Raw genomic sequence first — 15890 nt, forward strand, 5'->3', positions numbered from 1 at the left:
CTGAGAACCTCCACTTTTAAATTAGAAGGGAGGAATGAGAAAGAGAGAGCGAGAGAGTGAGGAGACAATTTCTTGGGATAGCTTATTTAGCACAAATTGGAAGGCTATCTAAATTCACTTCTGCTATATATGCATCAGCTCTCTGGCTCCATCAATATCTGAACCTCTTAAAAAAGGTCTTCACAAGAACACAATGCAGCAGGAGCAACGATGATTCCTCGTTTCACTTTCAAAGGGAAAGGAGGAAGCCTGCAAGTAACATCAATAGCGATGACAGAGAGAGCGTGAAATGACATTGGATTGTCCACATTTCCAGAGAAAATGCAACCATCCAGGACACCACAGCGTGACAGTGAGCTTGTAGGCTACTACTACAGTACTGCAGGTGTGAAAGCCATTTAGAGAGAGAGAGTCAATGTTACCATAAAGCATCCAGTAAATGTCAGTGTGGATGGCTGGCAAAGACAAATCACAGCCCACTGTTTTAAGTGCATAGATAAAGCTGAAGAGAATAGCTCTAACACTGGCACAGTCAGAGTCATTATTGTGACAGTGTCACACTCACTCAGATAAAAACCCATTTTTCCTTATGTTGACCAGAGAAAGGGTTAAAACTAGTGCACTGTTTAACGACGAGAGGCAAATGATCATTGTTGTCTCTGCCCGCCTGTGATTGGACAGACTGTAGCAACTGTACCATGAGTTCTCATTGGTTCCATACACAGAGCTTCCCTTCTATTGTCTCACTGTCAGATGGATGAGAGGATAGAGAATGTGTTTGTTAGTCAAAGGGCCGGGAACACCAAAAAAATCCACACACAAGGGGACACAAGGATTAGGGAAGAGAAAGGGCAGAGAGAGACTAGACAGGGACTGGGTACAATTGGAGTCAGCCTCTCTCCTAATGGCTATTTTTTAACCCAAGTTTCTGAGAACCAGTTTCAGAGTGGAGAGCTAAAATAGCTCTGTAGTCATTATATCTGGACACCAGGGACACAGAGACGACACAGAACCCGTTTCCACACTTGTTTGTATGTGTAACTGCTAACATAAACCTCAGTGTGAATTTGCTGCCAAAGCAGAGGTGTGAAATAGACAGAGGAATAAGATAGAGATGTTTAGATGTTTCTTTGCCCAGCAGAGCACGTATGTGTGTTTGTGTGTGTACATGTGACCTCCGCACTGCTTGAAGGTCACCCCCAGTGTTTCTTGGCACTCAGTCCTTTCCCATGGCTTCCCCTCAGACAGCAACACATAAACACATGCTCCCTCCACAGCAACAGGAAGTGTGTGTGTGTGTGTGTGTGAGGGGTGGCTTGGACACCCTCCCAGTGGGACAGTGAACAACAGGAAGAGACAGGAGGCTCCAGCTCCAGGGTCTAAAGAGGGGCCTAGTGCATTAGATCTCACCAGCCAGATTATCACACTATCTCCATGTTTTATTAGATCTCACCAGCCAGATTATCACACTATCTCCATGTTTTATTAGATCTCACCAGCCAGATTATCACACTATCTCCATGTTTTATTAGATCTCACCAGCCAGATTATCACACTATCTCCATGTTTTATTAGATCTCACCAGCCAGATTATCACACTATCTCCATGTTTTATTAGATCTCACCAGCCAGATTGTCACACTGTCTCCATGTTTTATTAGATCTCACCAGCCAGATTATCACACTATCTCCATGATTTTATTCCATGTTTTATTAAATCTCATCAGCCAGATTATCACACTATCTCCATGTTTTATTAGATCTCATCAGCCAGATTATCACACTATCTCCATGTTTTATTAGATCTCACCAGCCAGATTATCACACTATCTCCATGTTTTATTAGATCTCACCAGCAAGATTATCACACTATCTCCATGTTTTATTAGATCTCACCAGCCAGATTATCACACTATCTCCATGTTTTATTAGATCTCACCAGCCAGATTATCACACTATCTCCATGTTTTATTAGATCTCACCAGCCAGATTATCACACTATCTCCATGTTTTATTAAGAGGGAAATACACAATTTTGTTTCACATGCCTTTCAGTGAAGAGATTTCAAATGTGTTCAGCTTGGCCAAATATATGCACGTGCTGAGACACAGCCAGCCAGCTGCAGTGGGTTGCACTCAGCCTTCTACCGGATGACCCCTGAACTCAGATGACCACACGCAGAACACACTAAAATCAGCTCTCTCAGTATGGGGCCATGAGTGAGGGGGAGAAGAGAGGGATGAAACGAAGGAGCGAAAAGACACTCAGAGGTCAAAGGGACATGAGGTACTGTGATTAACACAGAGTGACATAATATAAGAACATTCTGCAATCCTGTCCGTCATCAGTAAACAGGCAGACTGGGTGAGGTCATCAAAGAGGGTCAGTCAATGAGGTCATCACAGGGGTAATCCATGTTGTTGCCAGTGATGTGACCTCAGTGAGGTTTAATGATTCAGAATGGAGTAATGCTGGGGTGTGTGCGTACACATTTGTGTGTCTGTCAAAAAAGGGTTTAGATTTTCCCACTTTGGTCGACTTTTTTAACGTTCTTGATTTTTCGTTCATTTTTAGGCTCATGTTAAACTGGCAGTTATGGTGCACAGGTGGGTTTTTTATATCGATGCATCATTAGGGAATTTAGGTCATAAGTCTCAATGTAAACGGACTGGGGAGTGCCATCAGGAGAAGGTAATAGCAAAGATGAAACGGGAGAGAGTTGACATACTATTCTGTCAGGAAACTCACTTATCCACACCTGAACATGAGAAACTCAAGAAAATGGGATATAGGATTTTTTATTTTTTTACTTCTTACAAAATGGATAGAAGGAGAGTTGCAATCTTGATCCCAAATTTAGTTTATTTTGAGTTCATATCAGAAATAAAAGACAAGGAGGGTAGATGTATAGCTGTTAAATGTAAACTGGATAACAAGGAAGTTACATTATTTAATGTATACTCGCCCCGCAGGGAGTGACATGGTCTTCTACGGGAAGGCGTTTGATTTAATTGCCACAGAAACCTCTGGCACGCTTATCTGAGGGGAATTTAACATAATTTTAAACAACAAAAAAAAATCGCATAGCACAAATCAAAATAGGAAAATTAGCCTAGTAGTTAAAAAGTAAGACAGGACATTACAGGATTCAGGAATGCTTGATGTATGGCGAGACATCCACATGACAGATAGGGAATATACTATTTACTCAGCCATACATTTTCATGTACAATGCAGATCGACACAGGCCTAAGGATTGTAGGATCGCCCAGAGCGACTTATCAGATCATAGTTTACCTTACTCTACACCGTGATAGCAAACCAAGAAATACTCTATGGAGGCTTAATACAAGCATGCTGAATGATCCAGCATTCAAGGAATCAATAAAGACAGAATTGAACGTCTATCTGGAGAATAACGATAACGGGGATGTATCTCCTGCTACATTGTGCGATGCAGCTATGGCGGTTATTAGAGGGAAGATCATCGCCACATCATCTCTCAAGAAAAAGATTAAAGCACAGAAACTGCTGAAATTACAGGAAACATTAAGAAACTTGGAACGATTTAGTCATTGCAAAGACCCTCTTATATACGAGAGATTCAAAAGATAAAACAGGAAATTGACTAGATGTATAGTGAAGAAGTAGAGAAAAAGCTCAGGTTCCCAGAGAAATGATATTATGAAGCAGGCTCAAAAGGCAACAGAATTACTAGCAGAGAGACTCAGGAAACAGGAAGCACAGAAAATCATTTACAAAATAAAAGAGTCCAAAACAAAGAAGATTACATGCAAATTGGATGAGATACAGAATGCATTTGAATCATATAACACAAATCTGTACAAGCAACCTGAGAAGGCAGATGCACAGACAATAGAGCATTTTTTTTTAACTCCCTTGATCTCCCCTCGATTGGCACAGAGCAAAATGATAGACTTACTTCAGAAATAACTACTGAGGAAATTAACAATGCAATATCTCATCTAAAAGCAAAGAAATCTCCAGGCACTGACGGTTTCCCTTCAGAATGGTTCAAAGCCTTCAAAGAACAACTAACACCTCTACTTCAGGCCTGTTTTAACTGGACTCTGCAGGGGGGGGGGGTCTACCACCATCGTGGAGAGAAGCTATCATATCTGTAATCCCAAAAGAGTGTAAAGATAAGAAGGAATACAGTTCCTATAGACCAATTGCAATTCTTAACACGGATTATAAATTATATGCATCAATAACAGCCAAACGAAGTGCTATACAAGTGCTACATTAATCAGTCTAGATGCAGAAAAGGCATTTGATTCAGTGGGATGGGATTATCTATTCCAAGTTATGGAAAGATTTGGTTTCAACAAGAAGTGATACAGTGCATCAAAACACTGTATTCATGTCCGACCGCTAGAATAAAGATAAATGGACATTTGTCACGAATGATAAAACTAGAGCGAGGGGCAAGACAAGGCTGTAATCTTTCACCCACGCTCTTCTTGTACATCGAGCCATTTGCACAGGCAATAAGACAGGACATCTTTAGAGGGAATAACAATAAGAGGCAGTGGACATAAGATATGCATGTATGCTGATGGCGTTCTGTTACTCCTTAAAGGCCCAGGCTCAAGTGTACATTTACATTACATTTAAGTCATTTGGCAGACGCTCTTATCCAGAGCGACTTAGATTGATGGATGTTTTACAAACATTTGGAAAATATTCAGGATATGTGCTTAACGTACACAAGACCCAAGCCCGAGTATATAATTATACCTCACAGGGAGAGCTGAAGAGAGTAGGTAGAACTTCCACTGGACCTCGTCATCCATTAAATATCTGGGAGTATACCTACCAAAAGATACACCCAAACTTTATGACACGAATTACGATCCCATCAACAAGAAAATATATGATGACCTGGACAGGTGGAATTCACTTCCTGCAGATCGTAGTGGTAGAATTGAAACAATCAAAATGAACGTCCCACCGAAACAGTTTAGTGGGATAAACGTATATCAAGGTCTATCTGGAACAGTAAGAGTCCAAGAATTAGATATGCAACATTACAATTAACTAAAAACTGTGGAGGTGTGGCCCTACCAAACCTAAAATATTATTTTGTGTCAGCCCAAAGAGACCTCTGGTGTGTTGGTGCAATCCAGAATATGAATCCAAGACAACTTTGACAGAGATACCCATACAGTCAGTTTTGGGAAATAAGGACAAGGTCATAGAAATATACAATAGACAGAATCAGTGGATTCATTTCTCTTTTAAGACATGGTTGGGGATAGTTAAGCAAAATCATTTAGACAGAGTAGTCAAACTGCTGAGTTGGCCCGCATACGACCCCAGCTTCATCCCTGCAACTCAGGACAGCAGATTTAAACAGTGGACACAGAAAGGCATCACATAATTCAGCACAATTATAAGGAATGGGGACATAGAGAACTTCCAGGACCTAAGTAAAAAACATGGATAAAAAAGCTTGGATAAACAAGATTTTTCAAGATACCTACAAGTTCGACACTATTTCTTAAGGGAGATAACAGTGATTGACCCTCGAACACCTCAAAATGTATCCAAGTATTCACTAATGCACACAACTTGGGGAGTAACAAAAAAACTGTTTCAAATCTTCTTCTTGGTGACAGGGGGCAGTATTTTCACATCCGGATGAAATGCATGCTCAAATTCAACTGCCTGCTACTCATCACCAGAAGATAATATATGCATGTTATTAGTAGATTTGGATATAAAAACACTGAAGTTTCTAAAACAATTTGAATCATGTCTGTGAGTATAACAGAACTTATGTAGCAGGCGAAACCCAGATGAAAAGTCATTCAGATTTCTTTGTTTTTGAGGTCACTCTTTTCAATAAGATTTCATTGGGATTCCAGATTTCTAAAGAACCTTCTTGCAATTCCAACCGCTTCCACTGGATGTCACCAGTCTTTAGAAATTGGTTGAGGTTTTTCCTTTGAAGTCGCCCTGTTCAAAACGAGGGTCACTTCATGTGTACTGTTAGATAGAGGCGCGTGACCAGAAAGGTAGCGTCAGTTTGTTTTCTTCCTGTATTGAACACAGATCATCCTGTCTTAAATTTGATTGCCACTTCCACTTCAATCAAGGTGTGGATGGAGGACTACCAGATCAAGACCATGCCATGGCCAGCCCAATCTCCAGACCTGAAACCCATTGAAAACCTCTGGAATGTGATCAAGAGGAAGATGGATGGTCACATGCCATCAAACAAAGCTGAGCTGCTTGAATTTTTACGCCCAGGAGTGGCATAAAGTCACCCAACATCAATGTGAAAGACTGGTGGAGAGCATGCCAAGACGCAATTGATTTCTGAACTCTTCCTAAGTTAAAACATTAGTATTTTTTGTTTAAAAATGAATATGAACTTATTTTCTTTGCATTATTCGAGGTCTGACAACACTGCATCTTTTTTGTTATTTTGACCAGTTGTCATTTACTGCAAATAAATGTTCTAAATGACAATACTTTTATTTTTAATTAGGGTGAAATGTTGTCAGTAGTTTATAAAATAAATCAAAAATGTAAATTATACACAAAAACATACCTATAAATAGCACATCCATAGAAACGGATCAATTTGCAGTGGTCTCTTAATTTTTTTCCAGAGCTGTATATTCCCAACAGGCTGCATCCAATCTAACCTGGTCATGTTGACAGATATTCTTCATAAATTAGCCAACTCCATTGTCATTCACAGTGTCATTTGGCATTCAAATCAACAAAAGAGTTAGAAAAAACAGTCGGATCTGGCAACCAGGCTAGTGTGACTAATGGATTGAGGGTAATTATGTCTGTCCTATCAGACAGGTGTATAACAACCAATGATTGGCCAAAAGTCCCCTAGGGTTCAAGTACCATTACACTCGCCACAGTTGCCGAGCCCGGTCTTCTAGAGAGTGCAAACACACAGACTGGCATGGTGACAAAGAGATGGAGAAAGACACAAAGAGTGAGAGAGAGGGGGAGAAGGGAGAAAGAAAGCAACAGAGATCATTTTGAATTTAAAAAAAAAATTGCCACAATTCCGAGATGTCATCCTTCAATCTAGTGACACAGGCACCAGTGGAAAACACCCTCTGAAGAAAACAGTATGTGCTCTGAAGCCTCGGAGTTGAGACAGAGACAGCTCCTCTTAAATGTTTCCATTTCCTGCCAAAATATGACATCATTATCCTCTGCCTGACATTGACATCCCAATTTCAGTACTGAAACCGGGCCAATCTGTGGAATGTGAATCCTAATGACTGTGTTCCAGAGCTTACGTGGAGAAAATAGCCATTACAGAACAACACAGGCTTGATAGGTGTCATGTCTGTCTGTGGAGCTAGTGCCACTTAGGCTACAGACACACAAGAGCAGTGGGCTACAGACCTCCCAAAACTGGCCCACGACTGAATATTTTTTGGGTAAAAAAATATATACTGTAAAATCATAAAGATTTCAACAAAAAAACTATTTTAATTTAGCAAACTTAAAATTATTCCCACAAATAAAAAAAAGAGACGTGATTGTGTCTCAATCTAATCAAGGAATTAAATTGTTATTTTCAAATACAATTTCTTGGGCTTATTTATGGTCAATTTTCAGTGTACATTATAATTGCAGTGTACATGATAATATAATTATATTATTATAATAATAATGTTCCGGCCCCCAACCATCCGCTCCGACAAAAATCGCCCCCAGACTAAATCTACTTGCCTACCCCTACACTAGACACAATACTACACTGAACTAAAGACTGCTCAAAGCTAACGAAAGGATGAAATGAGGGACCTGTTACATGAGACCAATCAGAGGAAAGAGGAGATGTAGAGAGGGGAAGAGAGAATAGGGAAAGAGAGGGGTTTGATAGAGAGAGAGAGAAGAGAGAGAGTGAGAGAGAGAGAGAGAGAAAATGTTGAGCGCGAAAGGGTGATACAGAGAGAAATAGACCGTGTGAGAGACATGCTGCCAGAGAAGGGAGAGAGGGAGGGTGGCTGAGGTGAGTAGGAAGGGCTATTAGTGCTCTGAGACGAGAGAGTGAGAGTGGGAGAAGGAGATGAGAGCGCAGAACAGCCAGAGAGCAGAACAGTGATCTCTCTACTCCAGCCTGGATCCTTACACACCCTGAGGACTAAACTACACCATCTGACCCGCCACGCACAGCCAGAAACCGTCTCAGCAGCTTCAGGTCCTTTTCTTTCGCTCTCTCGTCCTCCTTCACTCTACCTGGGAGGGAGTGTTCCACCCGGCTCTCTATGCTGACAGTGCTGAGGTAGAGGACGGAGACACACACACGCGACTACCTCAGAGGACAAGGTAAACATCTATCACTGCACTGATTTCTCCATTCTCTGTTACAATTGCGCGCTTGATAATGAATGTCAGTGTGTACACTGAAGAAAATAAATGCATTTCAGATGCGTTCAAAAACAAACTCAAAATGACAACAGTAATGACTTCTTGCCAAAAGCACTCATTTTCTACCTCTGCTGAACCGTGAGGAACGGTTGTCAAAACACAAAACGCCACCATACTGTACAGTACGTGCACACTATCAGCAGAGTTCAAAAGAACAACTGGAGCAAAAAGCCTGCAAACTTCTCACTCGTATTGTACCAACAGACAAAGAACCACCAGCCGTGTGCACTCACTGCACGTACAGTACCATAGCACTCTAGTAACGTCTCTGCCTGTCTGCTCCGCCAGCCTACAGTCACACAGTAGAGACATACCTCGACCAATACAGCACACAGTCTCATCCAAAGGGATTATATTTCTGCTCCTTCTCCTGCCAGCCCACTTACTCAACACTCTGATAATGTTAAGCATCACTTATGAGCGCAGTGTCTCTGAAGCCTTGCTCTTAGCGTGGAGCGGAGCACGGGGGCTTTTGTGCAAACACACCGTTCTCATAACAGCCCGAGCCTTCCATTCATCTCACACACACCCACCCACCCACCCACCCACCTTCTCAGAGTGCACTGTGAGCTGTCATGTGTGCAAGTGAATAACTGAAAGCCAGTGGCTTAACCTCTGTGTGCAGTGACACTGCGTGAAATTACAGAAACAAAACCATATTCTCTGTACGCTGTCATGTGCTCTGTGACATACGGATCATACGCTGTCATATGCTCTGTGACATACGGATCATACGCTGTCATATGCTCTGTGACATACAGATCATACGCTGTCATATGCTCTGTGACATACAGATCATACGCTGTCATATGCTCTGTGACATACGGATCATACGCTGTCATATTCTCTGTGACATACGGATCATACGCTGTCATATTCTCTGTGACATACGGATCATACGCTGTCATATTCTCTGTGACATACGGATCATACACTGTCATATGCTCTGTGACATACGGATCATCCACTGTCATATAGTCTGTGACATACGGATCACACGCTGTCATATGCTCTGTGACAAACGGATCATACGCTGTCATATGCTCTGTGACATACGGATCATACGCTGTCATATAGTCTGTGACATACGGATCATACGCTGTCATATAGTCTGTGACATACGGATCATACGCTGTCATATGCTCTGTGACATACGGATCATCCACTGTCATATAGTCTGTGTCATACGGATCATACGCTGTCATATGCTCTGTGACATACGGATCATCCACTGTCATATAGTCTGTGACATACGGATCATACGCTGTCATATGCTCTGTGACATACGGATCATCCACTGTCATATAGTCTGTGACATACGGATCATACACTGTCATATGCTCTGTGTCATACGGATCATACGCTGTCATATGCTCTGTGACATACGGATCATCCACTGTCATATAGTCTGTGACATACGGATCATACGCTGTCATGTGCTCTGTGACATACGGATCATATGCTGTCATATGCTCTGTGACATACGGATCATACACTGTCATATAGTCTGTGACATACGAGCTTGTCTCTTCTCCCAGTAGCACTGCTAGTCTCTGGCCCTCTTAAGCTTCTGTTCACACACAGACAGACACAGCAAAAGATGGAGAGAGAGAGAGATGAAGAGAGAAAGAAAGAGAGAGAGCGAGATGACAGATGACAGAGGGAGGGAGCCTGCACAAAGGACCAGTTCAAAGGCTGAGGGCTCATTTGTCAAACAAACGCATGACAGGCCTTGAATAGCCAAAGGTATAATAAGTAAGACATCCACTAGGAATCAAACAAGAGTCAGATCACCTTTCTCTGTCTCTCCATCTCTCTCTATCCCCTTTTCTTGGGGGGGGGGGGTTAATTCAATACAAACCCGATTAGAGGTTATTAACAAAACACACAATGACAACAGACAGGCAGATCTATCACTGGGTTGATTTAACGTACTGATACAGCTCAGACTGTCTGGACAATGATCATTTGGGGCTGAAATATCATGACACACTTTCTTCTCATTCATTATCCTCCTTTCATTTACGTCTCTTCCTCTCTCCATCTTTTTGTTCTCCAGGTCGACGATTGAGGGAGGAAAAATAAACGGAAGGATGATGTCATCCCCTGATTTGTCCCACTCTCCTACTCTGTGACAGAAAGAGAGAGAGAGCGCACGCACCAAATGCCACATAGCTGATGGCCCAGTGTTGTAATATATTCTCCTCTCTCTCTCCAAAGCAGCTAATGACCTTCCTCCCAGCTTGGTCTGACTTTGTATAAGGTGCCACAGCACTGAGGTGATCCTGCCTCACCCCAGTGGAATTACAAAGTGTGAGGAGACGGAAACGCCATTGACCTTTACTCTCCTCTCTGGAAGGTGATGGAGGGGTGTTTCTGAAGGGTGTCGGAGGGAATACATACAGAAGGAAGAGGGGAGGACAGTTGAGTATGAGCCAGGCACTGCTCTGCCTCTGTTAAGATCCGAAGAGGACTACAGATCAAATAACAAAAGGACGACAAGCAGCTGCCTAAAAGAAACCATTCATTTAGTAAAACCACGTGGCTGGATGCTACGAAGCACATCCTCTCCCTGCCCATCGCTGACGACAAGTGCGTGTGTTCCTGCGTTTAATGAATCCTCGGCGCTTTCCCCAAACCGGAATACAGTGTTTTTTTATTGGATGTACGAGAGTATAGGGCAGTCCTCTGTGATCCATCACTGTTGTATACAGCCTCTGGGTAAAGTAAATGGAGAAATGTTTTGAAGGTGGACTGGTCTTTCTCTTGTGGTGGAGCTGAGTTTGTATCCGTGGAAATAGAAAAGGAAGGATCCAAGAAACGCAGTTTCAGTTGGCCCCAACTGCACTCATCTGCATATTAACACTCCCATTATTTAGACAAAAGGCTGCCACATCAGGATTAAAAGTGGGCCAAGTGGAGATTTACTGCATTAGTATTACTACTACTACTACTACAAAAGCATTACTACTACAGAACTATGGTTGGTTCTTGTGATTTCCTGTCGGGGCCTCAGAAAGTCGGCTCCGGCTGGTTCATGGACTCTTGAAGGGGAGACGGCACACAAGGGAGAGGTGAGTACAGTGTGTCTGCAATATAAATGCCTATTGAGCCACAAAAGGACTGTCTGGTTCTGGATAGTTTCTCTGGACATGACCAGCCTCTGGGCAGATCACACGGGAAACTGTGTTATATCTAGACATGAAAGCAAAGCAAGGACGTTCATGAAGCGAAATACCTAAAGAACATGGACACATTGATCAAAAGTAACCACAAACACAACTCTAAGCCTAGCGTAACAACAAAACACTGACACGACTGACTAAAGTGAAGCACTATTAGTTTGAGTCAGCTAACAACGTAACACCAGATAAAAGGTGTCAGCAATGAAGGGATAAAGGGAGTGTACTCATTTTCACTCTTTCCACAAAGCGAAAATCTTATTATCACACACGGCAGAACACCATTATTTTTTTAAAGCACAGCGGAAAACTTTGGAAATTGGCTTTTTGATTTTTAATTGCCACCTTTTGAAAGATTCCATCAAGATGACATCACAAAATCAGTTTGAGATTGAAACTTCCACACTTGAAAAGGTTCACACATTGGCCACATTTCACACTAAATGGAATCCCAGTGAGGTACAAATACACTCAGACAAATTCACAAAGACAGCCAGACAGATAGACAGATCAGCTAGATGAGATTTAAAAGGAATAGAAATAGCCTCTTCTACACTGTTGTATGCTCCCATATAACCTAGTTCATCAGGAAATGACAATGAGACACGTAAGACATAGATGAGAGGCAGTCAATAGTCATGCATACGATACACTTCTGTGGTGAAACACAACACCTTTCTCTCCCACTATACATAAGTTAATGCAATCAGTCTCTGTCCTGATCTTTCTCTCCTCCTCTCTCTGTGTGTCACCATGTCTCTCTAGGATAATGCATACCCCTCCTGTGCTGATCTCAGAAGCCACCATGAGCAACGTGACTGTCCTCGACACCTCGGAACCCTCTGACCTTGACATGACCCAGTCTGCCGCCCCCTACCCCGTCAGCTTCCAGGTACACGCTTACATGTATACCACTTCGACTTTAATTAAGAGGGTAAATGTAGTTCAACGTCAGTTATCGTGAAAGCAGATATCCCGATTAAAGCATATCGCAATGAAAGCAGATATCACGATTAAAGCATATCGCAATGAAAGCAGATATCCCGATTAAAGCATATCGCAATGAAAGCAGATATCCCGATTAAAGCATATCGCAATGAAAGCAGATATCCCGATTAAAGCATATCGCAATGAAAGCAGATATCCCGATTAAAGCATATCGCAATGAAAGCAGATATCCCGATTAAAGCATATCGCAATGAAAGCAGATATCCCGATTAAAGCATATTGCAATGAAAGCAGATAGCACGATTAAAGCATATCGCAATGAAAGCAGATATCCCGATTAAAGCATATCGCAATGAAAGCAGATATCCCGATCTCGACACAAGCAGTTATTACAATACTATTATTGTGATACTATGATTATCGTAAAACAAAATGCTATTACCCTCCGGATTTCCAGGTGTCGCTGACAGGGTTCCTGCTGCTAGAGATCGTGCTGGGCCTAAGCAGCAACCTGACAGTGCTGGTCCTTTACTGCATGAAGCAGAACCTCATCACCTCCGTGTCCAACATCGTCACCATGAATCTCCACGTTCTAGACGTACTAGTGAGTGTCAGTATTTGATGTTTCCATTAGGCACAGACCTCGGATCAGTTAATACATTGAAAATACAAACTTTAACCATTGGAAGGGAAAACACAAAACTGACCTTAAATCAATGTTTAGAGACAATTCCAGTGAGTGTCTAGAATGAGATGATTGCAGTGCAATTATTCTGTGACAAATCTCAAGATTCTTCAGGAAGCAGGCCACTATATCTGCTGTAGAAGGAGACAAATTTAACTAATGATAATCCTAATCCTTATTTATCTCTCTGGTTCCAGGTTTGTGTGTCTTGCATCCCTCTGACTGCCGTGGTAATACTCCTCCCCCTAGAGGCTGATACGGCGCTGGTCTGCTGCTTCCACGAGGCCTGTGTCTCCTTCGCTAGCGTAGCCACTGCCTCAAACGTGCTAGCCATCACCGTCGACCGCTACGACATCTCAGTGCGTCCAGCCAACCGCATGCTAACCATGGGCCGCGCCGTGGCTCTGCTGGGCTTGATTTGGGCTATGTCCTTCTTTAGTTTCCTGGTCCCCTTCATGGAGGTGGGCTTCTTCAGTGATTTTGGCTCGGAGTCCGTCAACCAGACTGCAGTCGCCTCCGTGGTCCATACGAACGAGTACTACACAGAGCTAGGGCTGTATTACCACCTCCTGGCTCAGATCCCCATCTTTTTCTTCACGGCCGTAGTCATGCTGGTGACCTACTACAAGATACTCCAGGCCCTGAACATCCGCATTGGGACCCGCTTCCAACACAACCAGCCCAAGAAAAAGCCCCGCAAGAAGAAGACCATCTCCTTGACCACCGCAACGCAGGTGGAATCTACAGATGCGTCCCAGGGCAGCGGGGCGGTCAGAGGGGGCGGAAACCCACCTGCTGTCCTGTCCATGCGGACCTCCGTCTCCGTCCTCATGGCTCTGCGCAGGGCCGTTAAACGCCACCGGGAACGGCGGGAGAGGCAGAAACGCGTCTTCAGGATGTCCCTACTCATCATCTCCACCTTCCTGCTCTGCTGGACGCCCATCACAGTCCTCAACACGGTCATCCTCAGCGCAGGGCCCTCAGACTTCACGGTCAAGTTGCGGTTGGGTTTCCTGGTCATGGCCTACGGGACGACCATCTTTCACCCACTGCTCTACGCCTTCACCAGGCAGAAGTTCCAGAAGGTGTTGAAGAGCAAGATGAAGAAGAGGGTGGTGTCCGTGGTGGAGGCTGAGCCCATGCCCAACAACGTGGTCATTCACAACTCCTGGATTGACCCCAAGAGGAACAACAAGAAAGTCACCTTCGAGGAGACTGAGGTCAGGCAGAAGTGTCTATCTTCCCAGGACCTGGAACAAAACACCATCGTCTGTCATCCATGATAAGGCGGCAGGGTAGCCTAGTGGTTAGAGCGTTGGACTAGTAACCGGAAGTTGCAAGTTCAAATCCCCGAGCTGACAAGGTACAAATCTGTCGTTCTGCCCCTGAACAGGCAGTTAACCCACTGTTCCTAGACCGTCATTGAAAATAAGAATCTGTTCTTAACTGACTTGCCTAGTTAAATAAAGGTAAACAAAAAAGGAGATTGTGAAGATCGGCTTGGAGGCACTTGTTAGGCCGAAAGACATACCTCTCAACAGAGGTGGCAGAGTGGGATAATGGGATGTCCACCTTCAGAGAAAGTGGAATAAAGACCATTTCTGAGAAGCCATTGAATATCTGCATGGCTAGAGGGAGTTGGTAGACATGAGTCTGAGCCAAGGTCAAGATAGAACAGCTTCTGTTCAGAAGATGTAGAATAAGACAATGTGGATTATGAGGATGTGAAATAAGAATAAAATGGAATAAGCAATGGACACTCATACAAGGTGACAAAACATTATCAGAAACCAACTCATTTAAAAAGGGGAAACCACTTATCCAAAGCAGTAACGTAAATGAAAGTGTTTTACCTGTATAGTTACCATAAAGGGGATCATGTGTTATTATTTATTGTAAGAGGTTGCTGTGGCATCAAGGACAATTTAAACTAAGTACAGTACTGCATGGTGTTGTTATAAAATGTAACATAATTATTGTGTATAGTCATGTACAGTGTATAGAATAAATATATGTTTACAACACATAAAGGAAAGATTCACCCATTTTGAATATTATATGAAATTTGTGCATCTCTGAGCTATGAGCAAAATGCATCATACCAGCTGTGTTTCTGCCTGCTTGAATGGCTAATAGCTCAGATAAACATGAAAACATGAAATGAAACCTGGAATCGATAGAACCCAGCTCAGAGATAGACAAATATGATAGAACATTTAAAAATGGGGTGACTCTTTCCGTTAAGCCCTAAGTATTTGTCCTTTTATAATAAATAACGTGAAAAAGGTTTAGAGGGGATTCTACTGGGTATTCTGGTTAACGGGTCTTCTGTCACATACAGTGGGGCAAAAAAGTATTTAGTCAGCCACCAATTGTACAAGTTCTCCCACTTAAAAAGATGAGAGAGGCCTGTAATTTTCATCACAGGTACACTTCAACTATGACAGACAAATTGAGAAGAGAGAAAAATCCAGAATATCACATTGTAGGATTTTTAATGAATTTATTTGCAAATTATGGTGGAAAATAAGTATTTGGTCACCTACAAACAAGCAAGATTTCTGGCTCTCACAGACCTGTAACAACTTCTTTAAGAGGCTCCCCTGTCCTCCACTTGTTACCTGTATTAATGGCA

At 42.7% G+C, this 15890-nt stretch overlaps 1 protein-coding gene and 1 pseudogene across 1 annotated transcript; one reads left to right on the plus strand and one right to left on the minus strand.

The window, feature by feature from the left end:
- Positions 1-9942, minus strand: part of LOC135514604 (conserved oligomeric Golgi complex subunit 5-like) — a 78415-nt pseudogene extending 68473 nt beyond the window's left edge.
- Positions 7962-15890, plus strand: LOC135514819 (G-protein coupled receptor 22-like). Its single transcript, XM_064938449.1, has 5 exons — positions 7962-8338; positions 10500-11514; positions 12388-12514; positions 13028-13174; positions 13453-15890. The coding sequence occupies exons 3-5, from the start codon at positions 12392-12394 to the stop codon at positions 14536-14538; spliced, it is 1356 nt and encodes a 451-aa protein (XP_064794521.1). The 5' UTR covers positions 7962-8338; positions 10500-11514; positions 12388-12391; the 3' UTR covers positions 14539-15890.

The sequence above is a fragment of the Oncorhynchus masou genome, chromosome 26, assembly GCF_036934945.1.
Source record: "Oncorhynchus masou masou isolate Uvic2021 chromosome 26, UVic_Omas_1.1, whole genome shotgun sequence".
Taxonomy (NCBI): Eukaryota; Metazoa; Chordata; class Actinopteri; order Salmoniformes; family Salmonidae; genus Oncorhynchus; species Oncorhynchus masou.